The 21,112-nt window shown below is 41.7% G+C and overlaps 1 protein-coding gene across 3 annotated transcripts in view; it reads right to left on the bottom strand.

The window, feature by feature from the left end:
• The window catches only part of Prim2 (DNA primase subunit 2), a 133,607-nt gene that overhangs the window by 89,723 nt on the left and 22,772 nt on the right, over positions 1-21,112 (bottom strand). For all 3 annotated transcript variants that reach the window (XR_010857760.1, XM_067131270.1, XM_067131271.1), the window contains exons 2-4: positions 17,304-17,461; positions 2,823-2,935; positions 1,955-2,179 (exon numbers count right to left, since the gene is read on the bottom strand). Coding sequence is in view for 2 of the 3 variants with exons in the window: in XM_067131270.1 (XP_066987371.1) it covers positions 1,955-2,179; positions 2,823-2,935; positions 17,304-17,451 (486 nt within the window). In the remaining variant the exon portion in view is untranslated. The remainder of the gene's footprint in view (positions 1-1,954; positions 2,180-2,822; positions 2,936-17,303; positions 17,462-21,112) is intronic.

Genomic DNA, 21,112 nt, shown 5'->3' with positions numbered 1-21,112 from the left:
TATTATCTATATATTTTGTTATAGGCATATAGTCCTCAGACTGACTCTTTGTTGCAGCCCCTATAAGCCATGTCTTTTATCTGTCTAAACAACATTTCTGCCGTTGAATATTTGTTTAATAGGTAATTTCTAACTTTAGGGCTGAAATTTTCTGTTCTGTTTCCAAGGTTAGAAATCTTGACTGACTTCCACTCCCAAAGAGAGAGCTGAAGTGAGTCAAGGTTGGGTCAAGACAATATTTGCTTTTTTTGGGGGGCAGCCTATATGGTATTAAAGTTTTAATACCAACTTGCTTTCGATTAGTAGAGCTTTCCTGCAGATAGTACATTTCCATACCAGAAGTCATAGGGAGGTTTGGTTGATTTGCCATGGTAAAAAAAAAAAAAAAAAAAAAAAAAAAGTGTCCAGGATGAGGTCCCTCTCACCAAGGAGGCCCAATGGAAGGGAGGAGCAACAATGTCAACTAAAGTGGTAACTGCTCTGGGATCCTCACCTGGATATACACCATACCCACAGTGCCTTAAGGGTTGTCAGTCCGTCGAGGTCGGACCCAGCACTGAAGGCATGGCTTGACATAAAAATTTCCCCTTGCTGGACCATGTCAGGTACTCTAGTTTTACAGGTGGAGCGGCATGCCGTCCAACTCCACCCTCCATAAGTTTAAAAGAGCAGTAAATTTCGTAATGCGACAACATGCCAAGGTCGTCACTGAAAGAGGAAGAAGGGAAGGGGAAAGTTTATAAGAGGAGCAGGAGTAAAGAGTTATAGGTCCCAATGTTTGGATGAATCCATAGCAGAGTAGGCGTGAAAGAGCATACTCTCCCTGAAGTGGATCCCTAAGCCCCCTACCTCGTCAAGGGGTTGGGATCAGGGGGAGGCAATGGAGTGCAATAAATGACAGGAAGATGTAAGAGGGCGCAGATCAACCTCACCCTAAGAACTGACCTGGTTCCCTGGCAGAAGACTCTTCTATCAGTTGCAGGACAGTCCTAAGCTCCAGCTACTGACAAAGAGGGCACCAACACCTTACCTCTCAAGGGGGACTGTGAAAATGATCGCACACTATAAGGGGACATGGACCAATTCCCTGAAATAAATTCTGTCAGACTATTAAGTAGCTCCAAAGTGAGATTTACAACCTGCTCTAACTTCTCTATATGCTTTTTAGAAACCAAAAGGGGTGTAGAACATGGAGCTAAGGAAAAGGGTTCAGGTCTAGGTACAGAAGAGGAGAGCCAGAGTCGTAGGAGTGACATTAACAAAAGCCAAGAGTTACAATATACCATAATAAACCAACAGCCAAAACAGTGAAGCACAGACAACCATCCACTGAAGCAATATGAATAATTCTAAAAAGAGCTAAAATATTTAAGAGACACCTGGTGAACAGGTGAACTAGACAGTCATCCAGGTCAGCTAAGCAACCTTTATTCTGAAACGCCGACTTGCCTGCCAGCACGAAGATGTGACTCTTTAACAGTAGGTAAGATTCATCCTAAATGAAACAAATTAAGGAGCACTGGAAGTGACCCTCATCAAATAATACACTTGGAGAATGAAAACAGAACTGATAACAGCACTTAAGGATTACAGAAGTGAGTGTGGTTATTGTTAACTGATTCAAGCAGGGTCCAGAGGCAACTGCATTGTAGGACTTGACTTTTTCTTTCTCTGATCTTGAGGACATTAAAGACATAAATACAGTAGTAGAGACATCAATGGAGTATAAAAAAAAAGTTTGGTAATGGCTCAAAATCCCACAATGATCTGGAGAGGGTATCCAATCATGGGCATATATATTATTAACGGGTTTATGAAAAATAAATGTTTAGTAAAGGTTCAAAAGCTCTCAACGGTCTGGAAAGGGTATGCAATGATTGCAAATTTCCACATACAATAACAAAAACAGTAGCTTTATAATGAAAAAGTCTAGAAATGCAAAATACACACTTACTGGTGTGAAATTCAGGTTATTCTGAGACATGAAGGTTCTAATATTATCTTGATTACTTTTAGAAACATGCAGAAAACGAGCTTTAAAGAGATCTGTTTCATGAAGAATAAACCAACGTCTCAACTCCTCAGTTCTGCAGTACGCTAAACGTAAAATAAAATGTGAAATGTGGTCCCTTCTTCTTGCTGCTTCAGCTTCATCTCTCTTATTATCTGATATTTTCTCCTGTAAAAAAAAATTAAATAAAACAAACAATCACAGCAAAGCTACTTCATACCAAAAGTCTATGGTAAAATAAGTTGTGTCCTTTAACCACATACAGTTACTGTCAATCAAGGAAAATTTTCTTTTGAATATTTTGTTGTTTGTACGGTAACTGTGAAAAATTTATCTGGTACAAGTTTTGATCTTTAGATTATCCTTACTATAAAGACTAAAATTTGAGCATAAGACTGCACATACAGAGCATTAAAAAAATTTATGGGTTTATAAAAACAGTACTAATTCATCATGAATTTCAAACAGTACTACTTCATCATGAGTTTACCTAAAAGCACAGCAATTCTTTGTAAGATTTTATGTGTTAACATCACTAATAAAATAAAAAAAATTAAAAAATCAAATGTGCTTTGTAGTGGCCTTGCTATATTGCTACCTGACTTTTACTTATTATCCATTCCCTTTGGTCTCTTCTCTCCTAGTTGTCAAACTTTAATTTTACTGTGCTCAAATTTTCACCACTCTTTTATCAACAACTCCAAGAAACCCCACTGAATCTAAAAATAAAACTTTAAGGGCTCCTGAAACTAAATCATTATAATGATAATCTGCTCAATCAAAATATATATAGAATCAAGGGAGTACTTACAGTTCTGGCAACAAAGTATTTGTTCTTGTTAAAATCATCATACAACTTGATGACCCAATCATCAGAATTCTTGACTTGTCCACTAAGATTTACCCTCTCTACTGTCCTTAATACTGAAATGACAACCATTAGTGAATATCACGAGCATAAATATCATATTTGCACAAACCACTGTGTGACAAATGCCATGCTGCTACCATATGTATTCAATGATTACCTTTGGGTGAACCAATGTGTGGCTAATGCTGTTATGTAATCCATTCTCTCTGAGGTGTTCTGAATTTCTACAAGTGTGCCAGTGTTCTGATTAGAAAGCTTTATAATAATCTTGAATAGCAAATTATATTCTATAACAGGCTTCTCTAAAATGGGACAACAAAACATCTGGGGGTTGCAGAGGCATTCCAAAGGGTAACCAGATCAAATGCGTGTGATTTCTTTTACAATACCTAATGAAACAGTATGGTATTTCATGTGTCTCTTACACCCAGTGCATATACAGCACCAGGAGCTGTGTTCAATTCCCAAACAAGAAAAACAACTTTAGCACAGTTCAAAAAAATCAGTTGTGCCTTTACTGCCCTACCAGTAACGTCTGTAAGTACCTGGTATGTAGCTAACTATGGTGTCACAGAGAAGGTGAAGGGCACAGGGCTAGCATCCTCATTCCAAAAGAAATGCTGAAAACCACAAGATTATGGCAGTGCAGTAGTCCTATGCTTAAACTATGTTACGCTTCCCAAAAACCCCTAGCTTCACCTAGCAATTTAATATAGATTACCCTATGCATGAGCACGCACACACACACACAGCCTATAAAAAGATGAAAATGAAAAATTGAAGCAATTCATTGCATCTCAATTACGCTTAATTGCTAGAAGTTATTATTAAAAAATAGCTTAACCAGACTGAGATGACTAATGGCTCTCATTGGGCTGGCCCAAAGAATTAAAATGAAATGGTGTACCAGGTCTAAGCCATTGGCCAAGCACTGGGACTAAATGAACAATGACAATGAAATCTTAAAAATAAAAATATGCAAAAAAGCATATGCTTCCATACTGAACACATGCACACATTAAATACATTTATTCACGTTCCCATCTGCACAGTAAAAAAATAAAACTAATGATAAAACTCAGAATAAGTTGAGATTTTTAAAATTCCTATTTTTTTTTATTTATTAAATGCCCCATGGGCTTTTGTATTTTCATAAATTACTTCTTATATTTTATTAATTAAGTTACATCTCGTCATGAATATTAAAATTTGAACAATTGAAAATGTTGCAGATTCTGAAAAAATTTCACTGACAGCTCTACTGTCTTTCTGAAACTTGACAACCGTTGTTGGTTACATTTTGGACACTGACACAACAAATGTCTGACTGTTATTATCACTTTGCATTCTGAGCATTGGGGTGCTGGGTTATGTGGGGTGCTCATTAAGTGTCAATGCATCAGATGAGTGTGGCCTATTCGGAGACGTGTCAGAATTACTTGTGTATGTCTCCCTCTTTGGTATGATGAACCCCAATTTCTAACACCAGGTTTTATTTGCTTCAACTTATTATTTTCAGGTTCTGCATTCTATATATTTTGCCATTTATTTATAACACTTATTTTTATGTGTTACATAATCATTAACATGGATATTTGTATTTGAGCTTGTCATAAGGACTGCTTCTTTAGCTACTTTATCAGTCTCTTCTTTTCCCTTGATCCCTACATGGGCAAGGATCCAACATATTTCTATATTTTTCCCATTATTATACAACTTAGGGTGTAATAACAACTTAATTTGTTGTACAATGTTATTTTTTGGTTTGTACCTTGAATGGCTTCTATGGCACTTTTTGAGTTGCTAAAAATCACAAAATTATTACATGAGGTTTCTTTAATCATTTTTATGGATGATGCTCTTGTGCATAACTCAGCTGTAAATACTGAGGCATTATCAGGTAGAGAGAACTGACATGTTTTGTCTTGGGATACTACAGCATATCCCACTCCATATTGAAATTTAGATCTATCTGTGTACATTGCTTAGTGTGGACCTTTTCGGGTTATATGTTCTATTGTATGTTGTCTATGGTGTTCTGGGGTATATGAGTAACTTTTTGATAAATATTTTAAGTGTGTGCAAATTCTTATTTAATTCATAGTCCAAGGAGGAGGTAATTTTACTATGGAAGGCAATTGCATATTTATATTCAATGACTCAAACAATCTTCTAGCTCTAACATGGAAAGGTGGTGAGTGATTATTTATAAACATCTCTTAATTCAAATAATTTTTTTTTTTTGGTTGAGACTCACTTGTCTGAATTCTCAGAATGCTCTTCATTGTTACAAACTCTCTATGGAGGGACAGTGGTAGTTCACCACATTCAACTAGTAAAGATGAGGTTGATGATGATCTTAAGGCTCCTGAACATATACTACCTAGCCTAGGCTAGATGAAATTACAGTAGTTTAATATAACATTGGGATGGCATATGACAACTAGACAGCTCAATATACTGCTTGCATAAATAATGAAAACAACAAAATTATTTTCACAATACACACCCATCAGTTTAACATGAGCATATCTATGCAGTCAGCAATCCAAAAGACCGACTGTAGAATAAAGAAAAAGAACACTCCCTTGGCTTGCCATTCACACAAGGATCCCAGCACCACCTCAGTGCTAAGTCATTTCTCTGAGTTGTCTGAACTTGCCACAATAGTAGTCCTAACAGGTCCTCTGTGTAAAGCGATAGGTACATATTAAATGAAAATATGGCTTTTTTATGATAAAATTAAGTTTTATATATACTTACCCAGTAATTACATAGCTAAGAGTTTATACTCAAACGCCAGTTAGAATTCTGAATTCCGCAGTAGCGATTCTTTTGTTTTGTATAGGTGACTATGCCCCAGCCACTTTCAGGGTACGAAAGAGGAACAACACCGCCAACACAACAATTTGTTTATGCAAAAAAGAGTCCATGTGCAGGGAGGAGGGTGGGCTCCATCCGTAATTACTGGGTAAGTATATATAAAACAATTTTACCATAAAAATGTCATTTTTACATATGTAACTTACCCAGTAATTACTTAGCTGATTCCACATTGAAAGGTGGTGGGGAATCATGGACACAAGCTTACGTTAGAATTAATAAGATAATTGTTGTTCCTTGCCTGGTGAGAGAGCTGCTGCAGGTAGATACTGCCTCTGGTGGTGCTCATCTCAACCTGTAGCGAAGTGGCGGCATGGCCAGACGCGCCTCTACTTAAGTGGGACACTTCACAGCGAAGGAGTACTCCAAAGGCTGACGAAGTATAAGATTCAGCTTTGCAACGAAGTTGTACACCAAAGGCCAACAAAGCATACATAATTGTCCCTGCCCTGGGCACAGTACCACAAAAATAACATACCAGAACACAAAGTAACCTACACCATAATTAAACAATGATTAAAAGATAAAAACAAGACCACTACCCAACACTAAAAAACTGGTTGGGACCCCAGGTACGTCGTACCGTCCCAGGCTCCCCAAGAACTCAACACCATTTTCAAGGCGAAGAGAAAAGGAAAGGAAGGGAAACTTCCTACACTTCCTCACCCATCACTACGCCAGCTACGGACACAGGCCCCAGGATACTGCATTTATCATAAATAGTCTCGACATCCAGCAAATGGTGCATTGCGAACTCCGACTTGCATTTCCAATGGGTTGCCTCCAGGACTGCAGAGAGAGAGAAAGATTGTGTTTGAATGCGCTTTAACTTTCAATGGCTCTAAGTCCATTTCCACTAATTGAGTGTGTGCCTCAACGATGAGATCCCTCAAGAAAAACAAAATGGCATTCTTCGAAAGGAGTCTAGAGGGGTTTTTAACTGAACACCAGAGACTGCTAAACTGGCCTCTAATCTTCTCCGTTTGATGTAAATAATATCTGAGGGCATGTACTGGGCACAGCTCTCTTTCTCCCTCTTCCGTGCCTAGGATATCCAATAAGCTTGGAATCGAAAAGGAACGGGGCCAGGGATGTCAAGGGTTTTCATTTTTTGCTAGAAATCCTAGTGAAAAGACAGACTGCATTCCCTTGCAAAAAACCAATCCTTTTGCTTATTGCTTGAAGTTCACTTACTCTCTTAGCTTTGCTAAGGCAACCAGAAAGAGAGTTTTCCAAGTCAGATCCCTTAGAGGGGAAGAGCACATAGGTTCAAAGCCACTAAGAACTACATCCAGATTCTAAGAGAAGGACTCCTCTTTCTTGGACTTGGAGATATTGAAAAACTTAATTAGATCGGACAAGTCTTGATTGTTTGAGATGTCCAGACCCTTATGCTGAAAAACAGAGCTGAGCATCTCTCTGTAACCCTTTATTGTCAAGACAGACAATCCTTTAGAAGATTTCAAATAGAGAAGGAAGTCTGCTATCTGAGTGTTAGAAGTTTTCTAGGAAGAGACTTATGTTTCTTCTACACCAACTGCTAAAGCGTGCCCACTTAGCTTGGTAGACATTATTGGAGGAAATGCGTCTACATTTGGTGATAGCCACTGATGCCGATCTAGAAAAGCCTTTCGCTCTAACGAGTCTGGAGACAGTCGAAATCCTGTTAGGGCCAGAGAGGATAGGCCTTGATGAAAGTTCCTGACATGGGGTTGTCTGAGAAGACTTGGAATCTCGGGAAGGAGTCTCGGAAAGTCTACAAGGAGATTGATCAGGCACGGGAACCACTCCTTTTGTGGCCAGCAGGGAGCCACGAGAGTCATCCTTACATTGTGGTGTGAGCGAAACTTCCTTACTACTTCCTGAATCATCCCGAATGGAGGAAAAGCGTAAAGGTCTAGGTCAGACCAGTCCAGGATGATTGCATCCATCGCCCAAGCTAGAGGGTCCAGAAAAGGGGAACAGAACATAGGAAGGCGGTAATTTCTGGAAGTTGCAAAAGGTCTATGTTTGGTTGACCCCATAGTTTCCAAAGGCTGGCACAAACGCGAAGAACTAGTGCCCACTCCATGGGCAGAATTTGCTTGTGACGGCTCAGCTCGTCCGCCAGGACATTGTACTTGCCCTGTATGAACAGGGTAACTAATCGCGTCTGGTTCCAATCCGCCCAGCATAGCAGGTCTCTTGCTACCTTGCAGAGAAAATGGGTGTGTCCCCCCCCTTGATGTTTGATGTATGCTAGGGCATGGACCGCTATAGTCTTGTTGTGTACCTGCGCCGCAAAGTGTTGCAGACCTAGATGTATTGCCTTCAACTCTCTCACGTTGATATGCAGCCCTTTTTCCTCCGAAGACCACTTCCCCGAGACTTCCAGGTTCCCAAGGAGTACTCCCCAACCTAAATCTGACACGTCGGAAAAGAAGTCTAGGTCGGGGCTCACCGGAACGAGCGACTTCCCTTCCAACAGTCTGTCTGCGGACCTCCACCACCGCAGATCCTCCTTTATTTCTGGGGTTATTGGAAAGACATGGCAGTCCTGATGAGCTTTCTGATCCCAGCAAGCTCTTAAACAGAACTAGAGGTGTCTCATGTGAAGTCTCCCCAGTCTTATGAATTGCTCGAGAGAGGCCATCGTCCCCAAGAGACTCATCCACTGGGTGGCGGAGCAATAATGAAGTGAGAGGAAGAGGTCTACCTTCCTCAAACAGTCTTCCACTCTCCTGAGTGACGGAGAAGCCCAAAAACTCAGAGTCTATCAGAACTCCCAAATAAAGAATCTTCTGAGTGGGAATCATCTGTGACTTCTCAAAGTTCATTATTAGTCCTAATTCCTGGGTCAAGAGAAGTCTTCTGTAAGCCCTTCATGCAGCGTTTCTTCATGGGTGAACGAATTAGCCAATCATCCAGGTATAGCAAGATACTCACTCCCGCTAAATGTAGCCAACCCACCTAAAGAGCCAACACTCATGTGAAGACTTGTGGGGCCGTCGAGAGACCGAAACAAAGTGCTCGAAATTGAAAGATCTGGTCCTTGAAAATGAATCTTAGGTATTTCCTCGAATCCTGGTGAATCGGAATATGGAAATAAGCGTCTTGCATGTCCAGGGATATCATTCAATCTCCCTGACGGATGGAAGCAAGAACAGAGTGGATGGTTTCCATGTTGAATTTTGTTTTTTCTATGAAGACGTTCAAAGCACTTACGTCAAGCACCGGTCTCCAACCTCCTGAAGCCTTGGGTACTACAAAAAGGCATTTGTAAAATCCTTTCAAGTCTGCCTTTTTCACTAATTCTATTGCTTCTTTGCTCAGAAGAGAGGACACTTCCTTCAACATGGCTGAATACTCCTCCGATCCTATGGAGTAAGCCATCAATGCGACGGGAGTGTGGGTCAGTGGCAGATTCTCCTTGAAGGGGATAGAGTATCTATCCTTTAAAACTTTCACCACCCACTGGCCCGCTCCTCTTTTGCTCCATCTCTCCTAAAAGAGACGAAGCCTGGCCCCTACAGGAACATAAAGGACTAAATCCTCACTTGCAAGAGGATGATCTTGAGGATGATTTCTTGATCGCTCAGGGAGCAAATCTAACTGAACCTCGGGACCTGAGGCATGATCCCTGATTTCCTCCATGAAATGGCTTTGGTTGTTCGAGAGGAGATGATGGTTTAACTGAGAAGGCAGACCGGTCCCTCTGGCGGTTTGTCGATTGAGTCAACAAATCTCACATTGACTTCTGGTGTAGACTCCCTGCAATCTCACTTACGGTGGGCTGAGGAAACAAATGATGTTTATCCAGAGGGGAAAAAAGGAGAGCCGATTTCTGGGGGGCCGTAACGCCCTTCGATGTGAAAGAGACCCAAAGTTTGCACTTCTACAGGACACCCATGGCATAAAGGGCAGCTAATTCCTGTGAGCCATCTCTAACGGTTTATCTGCGCAAGAGAGAAATTTATACAGGTCTGCAACTTCATCACAAAAAAAGCTGGTTCTTGAAGCTTCTTGGCAACTGCTCCCAAACACCAGTCGAAAAAACTCAGCACCTCAAAGGACTTAAACTCTTCAACAGATGATCCATCTCCTGTGCCGAAAAGAACGTTTTTGCTGAAGCGAGAGCCGATCTCCATCCCAAGTCAGTGAGTGCAGGAAAAGTCCCCTGGGAGGAGGCAGTCACTCCCAGGGAAGGAGCTTCTCCCGCTGCTTACAACAAGTACTGCATCATGCAAGACGAGAGGGAGGAACACTGAAACAGGCCTTCCCTTGATCCCTCTTCTCTGAAAGCCAGTTCTCTACTTGGCGAAGAGCTTTCTTCAAAGATTTAGAGGGAACCATCTTAGGAAGTCTAGTCGAATCCACGGGCTGATTGCTCATCAAGAAAGACGAACCTGGAGAGGAAGGAGAGGTCGGAATGAAAAATTCCGGGAACTGCTGAAGAAGGCACTTGAGGAGTGATGCATATCGTGTAGAAGACACATCCTGCTCTTCTTCATCTTCAGAAGAGATTGGAGATGTCATCGAGTCTAATGCAGGGACAGTCTGTGTTGCAGGCTTCTGTAAAAAATGAAGGATATTATCCAGTTTACGTTGCAAAGGTTCAAGAGCTGGGTCCAACGCAGGAGAAGGCTTATCCGAAGTTGCAGGGCACTTGGAGACTTGAGGGGGCTCAAGTGGTATGGGAAGATCCGAAGCTTCAGGGCGCTCCGACGAAAGAGAGCATCCGACCACCTCAGGGCACCTGACTGCGTCAGGGTGCTTGGCCGCATCGGGGCACTGGGCCAGGGCACTTGGCCGCATCAGGGCGTCTGGCTGCAACAGGGGATTCCGCCGATACTGGACGTTCCGAGGGAACAGGGCACTTATGCAAAATCTGGAGCTGCTTGCCCAAGAGGTGTAGCGAGCTAGAACCTCGCTCCTGGTGCTGAGAAGAGGAGAAATGCTCCGGAGTGTCCCACTTGCTACAAGAAGGTTGAGGACTGAAGGAAGGTTCCCTCATTCTCTTGTAAGGGAGATGCAGGAACTGCTCTTTACCTGAGAAATGTGTCTTAAGCGGGCAAGATTCATCAGGGAAACGACAACGAAGACGGCTCTTATGAGGCGAGGACTCCTCAGAACTTAACGAAAGCCCATGCACTTCAGAGATGCCTTTCCAGCGGCTGTCTCTAGTCGCAACCTGAGATGCAACAGGTTGGACTGAGGGGGCGACTGCCCGTGGGCAGACCCCACTGACCTCCCTTAGGCTACTGGTATGCCTCCTCCCAGGTAGCGGGGAGTATGGCAGGGACTGATGCCTAGGAAAATCAGAGGGACAAGCAGCCGCCTTCTCCACTGACACTTCACCTTTAGCACTGTTTTCAAACTTGTCCATCAAGACATGCACTGATGCCCCTAACTGGGCCACTGTACTCACTACCAGATTTAAACGTTGCTCAAACTTATTCTTGAGGCTGGCGAAGCGATCGGGTTCAGAAGTGATGAAGCCAGGAGAAGGAGTAGGTGGTTTAGGAGAATTAACTGATGCAGGTGGAGAAGGGTTAACAGTTGGAGAATTAAGATATGTCAGCCTTATCCGACCTAGGAATCAAAGCCCGACTAGCTAATTTCCTGCTAGCTTTAGCAGCTGCTTTCCTCTTCCTACCTCTTTCTAGCTTAGCTAAATGAGAATTTAAAGTCTTCCACTTTTGTTCTCCCCAATCCCTGCATTCATCATGTGTCAAGTTAATAGAGCAAACTTGACCTCTACAACCGGAACACAAGGTGTGAGAATCGTGTCAATTTTGTCATCCGTGTATTGCAGCCTTTACTGCAATACAGGAAACTAGAACTACTAGCGTCAGACATTTCCTAACTAGTTGAAAAGGTCAAAATCGTGAAAGTCAACCTGAAAAATTGCCAAAAAGGCTACAAAATACTTCACCCAGGAAGAAAACTACAAATCCGAAAACTTTAAACTGCTGTAACAACACCAGGTGTTGACGCTACAAGCGGCAGAAACAAATTGTGTTGGTGGTGTTGTTCCTCTTTCATACCCCGAAAGTGGACGGGGCATAGTCACCTATACAAAACAAAAGAATCGCTACCACGGAATTCAGAATTCTAACTGCTGTTTGAGTAGAAACTCTTAGCTAAGTAATTACTGGGTAAGTTACATATATAAAATTTTATAATTAATCAACAGGCTCTAGCGACTGAGCTTGTCTGCCACCCCATTCCATGACCCCAGAATGTACCTGCTGGCAGCTCCACTGAGCATGCTACTGCCCACTCACGTACCTGCACTGTCAACCTTTGTGGCTGGAAGGACATCTGCCCTCCCTGCTTGTTGACATATACTATTACCATAGTGTTGTAACTTATCAACACCAAGGAACGTCCCACTATTTGTACCCAAAACTCTCGCTGGGCTAAATTAGCTACCTTGAGTTTCGGGCCACTGATGTGGAGATGTCTGTCGTTCTGGTCCCAAACTCCTGTGTGAACATTCTTTCAGGTGTGCGCTCTATCCCTAGCAGATGCGTCCAAAAGACAGAGAGTACCTCGGGAGGGGGAAATGTCCAATGGCACCCCTAGAGATAGGTTCCTGTTTCTAGCTACCAAGCTAGCTCTCTCCTCACTTCCTCTGGCAGAGGAAGACGAGAGAGAGGGAGGTGGGTCTCTCCCTGGAGACCCATCCACCTTCATCCTCCTCTAGAGGGCGCGGAGGTGAAGCCGTCCCTGAGGACGAGAATCTACAATGGTGACAGGTGAACCAGAATGACATGTTACTGCCAATAGAGGAACTTCTGGGCTGCCTCTCTGAACTTGCCAATACAAGAGTCCAAAGGAAGGACCCTCGCTACTGCAGTGTCTATCAGCATGTTCAGATATTTTACCCTCCGCTTGCACACGAGATCTGACTTCTTGAAGTTGGCACTGGATACCATCAGCTTTGTGGCCTAAGGAGAATTTCATATAAAGTCAACCCCCGGTATTTGTGAGGGATGTGTACCACAATCCTCCATGAATAGCTAAAATCTGTGAATACTTGACACCACTCTAAAAATGCTTGTAACTGCCTATTTTGATAGTTCAAACACCAAAAAAACCCTCTAAAAATGCTTATACCTGAGTATTTTAATAGTTTTATCACAAAAAATGCATTTAGTCACGAAAATATAAAAATGCAGTAGTTACTGAATATTTCTCTATGAAAAATATCGCAAATAGGCGAATTTTCCACAAATAATGTGTATACACGTTCCATAGAAAAATCCGCGAATAGGTGGGGGTCCACTGTACTACCAAAAAGAAATGATATCTACCCATCTTCCCCTGTTCTAACTAAGGAGTCCATCTCCCACAGTGGGTTACTTGCCTATGCTTATTAAGTGTAAATTAGTATGATCTCCTAGCTAAATTCACTGGAGACCTATACAGCTGACTACTTCAAGAAAGTCAAGCAGAGGTGACTTGTAAAATTCCCTGTTAGTGCAGTTGGTGAATAGTCTGGAATGAATCTTGCCCAAGTAATGTAACCAATCTTTTGCCCTTGGAAAGAACCTCGGGATTCTTGCTGGCAGATTCCATTAGTTTACTGGTGGTACCAAGGACCTATTCTGACTAGTTAGCATTACCCATAATTTGTCAAAACTTTTAGGATTAAGCCTCTGCAAAAGAAAGAACAACTAATGGCCTAGATTGGGAAGAAGGACCTCTTGCAAAGGCTTCCATACTTGGAGTAAGTTGTCTGGAGAACCCAATCCACTTGTAGTGTTGTCTAGGAAAATTATCAGGGAGGCAATAAGCATGAGGAGTATCACAGACCTATCATGGCTCAAGTTATTAACTTTCTCTTCTATCCATTCCTTTAAATTATCTAGAACAGTCCCTATAGCACCAGCTGCTCAAGAAACTCTAAAGCCTAAGGGAGCACTTAAGGCAAACATTTTGATCTCAGTTCTGCCACTGAGGAAACCTGGGATACACTGTTGCCTTTCAAAGTTAAAACCATAGTAAATTTATAAAAGACTTTTGTTACAAGATATTTCATCATGCTAAATGAAGGAGTAATCATTGTCCTCACCTGATAAAACTCTTATCTTCTGTAAGTGTGCATCAACCTTGTTCTCTAAGAGAGATGCTAGACATAGTCTCTCTAAGAGAACAAGATTGATGCACACTTACAGAAGATAAAGAGTTTTATCAGGTGAGGACAGCGATTACTCCTTCATTTAGCATGATGAAATATCTTGTAACAAAAGTCTTTTATAAATTTACTAAGGTTTTAACTGAAAGGCAACAGTGTATTCCAGGTTTCCTCAGTGGCAGAACTGAGATCAAAATGTTTGCCTTAGAGTGCTCCCTTAGGCCTTAGAGTTTCTTGAGAAGCTGGTGCATTAGGAACTGTTCCAGATAATTTAAAGGAATGGATAGAAGAGAAAGTTACCAACATGAGCCATGATAGGTCTGTGATATTCCTCATGCTTATTGCCTCCCTGATCATTTTTCTAGACAACACTACAAGTGGATTGGGTTCTCATCAGTGTTTCCCAAAGCTTGTGAAGCCTTTCCATCACTCTGTCACTACTACCTGGTCCTGAGCTGGTCTGGTACTACATTCCCCCTGCCCATAATACACTTGGGTAACACCTCACTGGCATGCAAACAGGTGAAGTGATATCATTTCCCTCCTCTTGTCATAAGCCACTAAGGTAACAAACTTTTGGAATGTTTACAGGCTAGCACCACACACACACACACACAATGAAAAATACAAGCCAGTCAGGTGTGCACCCCACCACTTGTTCAGTGCTTCTTGGAACAGTAGCATCCCCAAAGGCGGAGAGCTCAGGGAACTCCTACTTGGATGTTCATGTCATGTAGCCAGCAGATCCTCTACCCATTCAAGGCCACAAGCTGGGAGGGAGGGAGGAAAGATGCCATCTAGTGATAGTAACTTGTAACAACTGGGTTGCAATTTCAAGTTCTTATACTTTTTTGCCTCACTTCTGGAGATGGGTTTGCAAAGTATGAACATGTTTTGCTAATTCTAACTATACTTAGCATATCAATAACCTAACATTTTTGGTATAGGCACTCACATATTTAAAGAACATCTGTACTTGCCAATACTTAACTTTGTTAATAAGCTTCACTGACTGAACCAAATATGTCTACGTACACGAAAGACAAAGATTTGAATTCTTACGTGAATTAGTAATTAAATAAAAATTTTTTAACACAAAACTTATCTATTGTCAAACATACATACAGATTGGTCAGACAGATAAGCCACATCTACTGTGCATTTCAGGGCAGTGTCTAATCGATGTTCCTTGATAAAATCTTACCAAAGCATCAGATATGGATCATATTTTGGAAATAGCTAATTGAAGCCACAGCCTAATTGGCAAAAATATGCAGTGATATCTAATGTGGATAATTAAGGCACTTATCAGAGTAAATCAAAGAAATTTAAAGGGAAACCTAGCTAAATTTAGTAAGCACCCAGAGAGAGGCTAGTTGTGACGTAAACTATGACATCAGACGTAATAGCAGGGTTCCCAGTAGTACAATAATGATTGTAGAAACACAATTACTTGACCCTCTTGTACAATAAGCAATACCTTGAGTAGCATATGTGATAATATCGAAATTGCAAGATAATATACTAAAAATGGATGATAATCTAAACACTTTTATCTGTACAGTCAAAGTAAATAAGTAAAGAAATTGTTAGAGATTTTGCCTAAACTTAACCAAGTTGACACTACTACTTCTTTGTTCCTTAGCGCTCATCACCTAAATAGGCGACCACAGCAGCTGAAACCAAAGATAGGAACACAAATCTTCAGGAAAAAAAAAAAAAAAAGTTTGCTATAGAAAGCATCATTATCACTGAAAGCAGTAATTGTATTACGTTCATAGCACCGCAGTCATTGATAAACAGAAGCATGACTGCATCAAATTAAAGGAAAGGCTGGGCAAATCATTGTTGAGAATGACAATAATATTACAGTTTCCATCGGTGATACCACGGGTAATGAATAAGAATTTGGTATATATACACTGGAAAATATGACAAAGGAATTTGGTATATATACACTGACTATAAGAATACATAGCAATTATAATGCAATTTCTATTCACTCTTTCACTATCAGTTAAGCAAAACCTTTGGAATTGGTGAAATACTATCATGTTGAAATAAGTAAAAATTAAAAGGATGAGTCACTTCAAATCTATAAAAAAATAAATAAATAGATAAAACCAGAAATACATAGATTCACTGATAACCACTTAACAACCCTACAACAAAAATGTTAGTTTCAAGTAAATGAATCAAGCACATATAAACAACAAAACTGACACAGAGGCACAAATAAAATAATGAAGGGGGAGTAGTGTGCTATACCAAGCACGGTGGATCTATTATGGGACTGATCATGCATTAAGTAAGTTAAGGTTAGAACACTTGCATTATTTTACATTCATTTAGCAGGACTAAGCGGGTACACGTGAACGGCAACTTTTGAGGAGACAATAAGAAAGCAACAGAAACTCCAGAGTAACAATGGTTACTTTCACAGAGTGTTACTGTAAGACTTGGTGCATATTTTTAGATACAGGAAATGTGAATTGGACCATGGAACTGTATTACACAATTAGTATTCTCATTTGATGCCCATTCCCTTATTGTACTCTACTAAGAGACATGACTCATCGAAAAGATGAGAGAGAGAGAGAGAGAGAATGTAGGGTAGGTGTCTGATATGAGGAACAATATAAGAATTCCATATACTACTACTAATACTACTACTACCAACATCGGAGTCTTCATTTACAAAGTATATGGGCGGGGTGTCTAGTAAAGCACGTCATACCAAGGCCAAGAGAAAGAGGTCTGCTCACTTCCCCCCCAAAATCCCCCATGTAGGCAGAGCTTTGTCTAACTCCTTATTACGTCAGCAGGTGAATTGCCGTAATGAGCAGGTACCTCTAAGATATGTCATCGCCTACGTAGTTACCCTAGGTGGGAGGCGACCCCACCCAATTGGGTAGACCTTGTCTCTCTTGGCCTTGCATCATACTACAGTATCAATGAGTGGGAGGGCCTTAAGTAATGACGTTTTACTAGCCTCTGTCTACGAGCCTGCTCGATTTAGCTAAGTTTTCCTTTATATTTCTTTCATTTACTCTGATAAGTTCTTCAATTATCGACATTAGACATCACTGCATATTTTTTCCAATTAGGCTATGGCTTCAAATAGCTATTCCCAAAATGCGATCCATATCCGATGCTTTGTAAAGATTTTAACGACGGAAATCAATTAGACACTGCCCTAAAATGCACAGTAGTAAATTATCAGAATGCAAGTGGCATGCATATGGGTCATAATGTAAAAGTTTGAAGAGGCCTTGATATAATAAATATCAAATATCCTCTCCCAGAAATCAATAAATCAAGAAAACCAATATATTGTGGTTATATCCTGGAGCTAGTTTTTTTTTTGTGCTAAGGATTTGAATGAAATGCATGATGGATTATGAAAAAATACTCACCCTTCAATCTCTCTACAGCCAAATCATCAAAGTCCATTAGTGAAATATAACCATTTGGAGGTGTTGAATAAAACTGCAAACTAGATGGATATGGGCAGTCAATTTCTATATGTCTATTCCTGCGTCTGTGTTTTGTTCCAAACTCCATGGTCAGTCACCTAAAGAGAAAATAACATTTGAGAGAACAAGGAAAACTGTAAAAGCATAATGAAGAATTGAACAAAGGCAACTGCTTGACACAAACATATGAACCCCTATCCTTACTGAATAAAAATGACATTTTTATAATAAAATAACAATTTTTAAAAGTAAATTGTATTTTTCCTAACTATACAAACCCGAGGTCCTTTACATTAGGATTACTTTCAGGCGTAGGCTGGAAACGGCCGTTGAACTTCAAACAAGGTGGTTAGGCAGTTAACTACTGTCCGGGAGGCGGGGTACCGCCTGCCCGGATGTAAACATTCCAATTTGCCTTTCGGCCCAGGTACAGATTGAGGGGTGGCATGAGGTGGGCATAAAGTGTAAAGGACCTCAGGTTTGTATAGTTAGGAAAAATGATATTTTCATAATAAAATAAATTTTTGAACATACTTACCTGGTAGTTATATATATAGCTTAAGTCCCTGACGCGCAGCAGAATTTCAAAACTCGCAGCAATCGCCGATGGGTAGTCAGGTGTACCACTAGTGCGCCCTCTACCCAGGTACCTTGAACCATTCCAACTGTTCCTCAGATCTTCCATGCCCCTAGTCTCTAGAGGGGAGGAGGGTGGGAATTTAATCATATATAACTACCAGGTAAGTATGTTCAAAAATTTATTTTATTATGAAAATATCATTTTTAAACATCTGACTTACCTGGTAGTTATATATATAGCTGATTGACACCTTTGGTGGAGGGTCAGAGACAGCCAACATCTTTGGAATTTTGCTTAAGGGTTAATAAACCAACTTAAGGTTCTTACCTGGTTTAAGGAAGCTGACTTCAATGAACTCCCCCTCATTATGTCTGCTTTCCTTAAGAGGTCCAGCGATCCACTCAGGGGGCTGAAGACCTCTAGGAGCTGCCAACCGGTGTACCAACCTCTATGTGACAGACAACCTATAATACCCTTGTTCCAGGCGCTGCCAAGGAACAAACTGATTACCTGACTAAAATCAATGATTGCGGAAGATTGCGCCCAATCTCCACAAAACAACCATAACATTACAACTATTCCAAGGCAAGAATCAAGGGCATCGATTTATGGGATTGCAGGGGTAGTCCCTTCTCCCACTACTGAGTTAGTTGCTATAAATGGTCCCAGTGTATAGCAGTCATCATAAAGCGTTTGTACTTGCTTCCAAGTAGTGTGAGGCAAACACTGACTTGCTTCTCCAGAAGGTAGAGTCCATGATACTTTGTAGGGACCTATTCTGTCTAAAGGCTACAGAGGTTGCAACCGCTCTGACCTCATGGGTTTTAACCTTTAGAAGCTTCAGGTCCACTTCACTGCATTCTGAATGCGCTTCCCTTATCAACTGTCTTATGAAAAAGGATAACGCATTCTTTGACATTGGTAGAGAGGGCTTCTTAACTGAACACCAAAGCACCTCTGACTTGCCTCAGAAACTCTTTGTCCTTTGCAGGTACGCTCTCAGAGCTCTTACCGGACAGAGGACTCTCTCTAACTCCTCACCTGCGATCTCTGTCAGATTCATAATCTCAAAGCCTTGGGCCATGGTTGTGAAGGACGTTCATTCTTAGCTAAAACCCCAGTTGTAGAGAGCAGATAGCTTTGCCGTTCCTAAACCGACGGTTTTATTGAAGGCATGTACTTCACTGACTCTTTTAGCTGTCGCCAAGCAAACCAAAAATAGAGTCTTCATTGTGAGATCTTTTAAATGAAATCTCTTGCAAAGGTTTGAACCTATCGGACATGAGGAACTTCAGGACCATGTCTAGGTTCCACGCTGGTGAGTTCTGACTTTTCTCCTTGGTAGTTTCGAATGATCTGAGAAGATCTTGGAGATCCTTATTGGCAGACAAATCCAAGTTTCTGTGTCTGAAGACAGCTGCCAACATGCTCCTGTATCCCTTAATAGTCGAGGCTGAAAAGTTACGTCTCCTCTTAAGGTAAAGAAGAAAATCCGCTATCTGGGTCACAGAGGTACTGGAAGAGGAAACGGAGTTGTCCTTACACCAACCTCTAAAAATATCCCACTTGGATTGGTATACCCTGATGGTAGATGACCTCCTTGCTCTTGCGATCGCTCTAGCTGCCTCCTTCGAAAAGCCTCTAGCTCTTGCGAGTTTTTCGATAGTCTGAAGGCAGTTAGCTGTAGACCTTGGAGGTTTTGGTGATACCTTTCCAAGTGGGGTTGTTTGAGTAGATCTGGTCTGGTCTTAGAGGCAGACTTCTCGGCGTGTCCATCATCCATTCCCACACCTCTGTGAACCATTCTCTTGTCGGCCAAAATGGGGACCACTAGAGTCATCCTGGTGCTCTCGTGGGACACGAACTTCTGAATGACTTTGTTTATGATCTTGAACGGGGAAAGGCGTAAACGTCCAGGTTGGACCAATTTAAAAGGAACGCATCTATGTGCATTGCCTCGGGTCTGGCACAGGAGAGCAGTACGCTCCATCCTCTTCGTTTGAGCCGTGGCGAAGAGGTCTATGCATGGACGTCCCCAAATCCGCCACAATTCTCTGCAGACATCTTGATGAAGAGTCCATTCTGCTGCCAGGACTTGACCTTTCCTGCTCAGACTGTCTGCTCTCACATTCCTTTCCCCTGAATGAAACGTGTCAATAATGTCACATTCTTCTCTTTGGCCCAGAGAAGGAGTTGTCTCGACGCTTCGCACAGTGACCTGGAGTGGGTTCCGCCTTGTTTGTTGATGTAGGCCAACGCTGTCGTGTTGTCGGAGTTGACCTGTACGACCTTGTCTTGGACTGAGTGTTGTAACTCTTTGAGGGCTAAAAATATTGCAGTCAGCTCCTTTTGATTTATGTGGAGCTTCTCTTGCTCTCTGGTCCAGAATCCTGATACTTCCAACTTTCCCAATGTTGCTCCCACCCCGAGTCCGACGTGCGTCGGAGAACAACACTAGGTCTGGGTTCTTCTGTTTTAATGAAAGGCCCTCCTGAAGCTTGACTGGGTCGTTCCACCACTGAAGGCATTGTTTCATCGCCTCTGAAATGGGGATACACTCTATCTCTAGCCCTTTTCTCTGCTCCAATACCGATTGAGGTGGAATTGGAGTGGGCGAAGGTTTAGTCTTCCAAAGGAAACAAACTGTTCTAGCGAGAAAGGGTCCCTAGCAGGCTCATCCATTCCTCGCCGAGCACATCCATTTCCCAGAAAGTCCTTTAGTTTTACTAAGGCCTGTTCCATCCTTGATGGTGACGGAAAAGCCCGAAAAATCCTGAGACTGAATCCTCATCCCTAGATACAGGATCTCTTGAGATGGGGTTAGATGCGACTTCTGCCTGTTTACCAGAAGTCCTAGTTCCTCTGATAAACAGATTGTCGCTTGAAGATCCTCCAGACAGCGATTGAAGGAAGGAGCTCTGAGAAGCCAGTCGTCCAGATACAGAGAGGCCCTGATGCCTCTCGTGTGCAGCATTCCCGCTAAATTCAACATCAGTCTGGTGAATATTTGGGGCGCAGTGTTTAGGCCGAAGCAAAGAGCCCGAAACTGGAATACCTCTTCCTTGAAGACGAATCTCAGGTATTTCTTGGAGCCCGGGTGGATAGGAATGTGGAGATATGCATCCTGAAGATCCAAGGAAACCATCCAGTCGTGTTGTCTGACTGCTGC

Source organism: Macrobrachium rosenbergii, chromosome 29 (genome assembly GCF_040412425.1).
Source record: "Macrobrachium rosenbergii isolate ZJJX-2024 chromosome 29, ASM4041242v1, whole genome shotgun sequence".
NCBI classification, from domain to species: Eukaryota; Metazoa; Arthropoda; class Malacostraca; order Decapoda; family Palaemonidae; genus Macrobrachium; species Macrobrachium rosenbergii.
The sequence above is the reverse complement of the archived record's forward strand: the minus strand, read 5'-3'. Positions and strand labels throughout refer to the sequence as shown.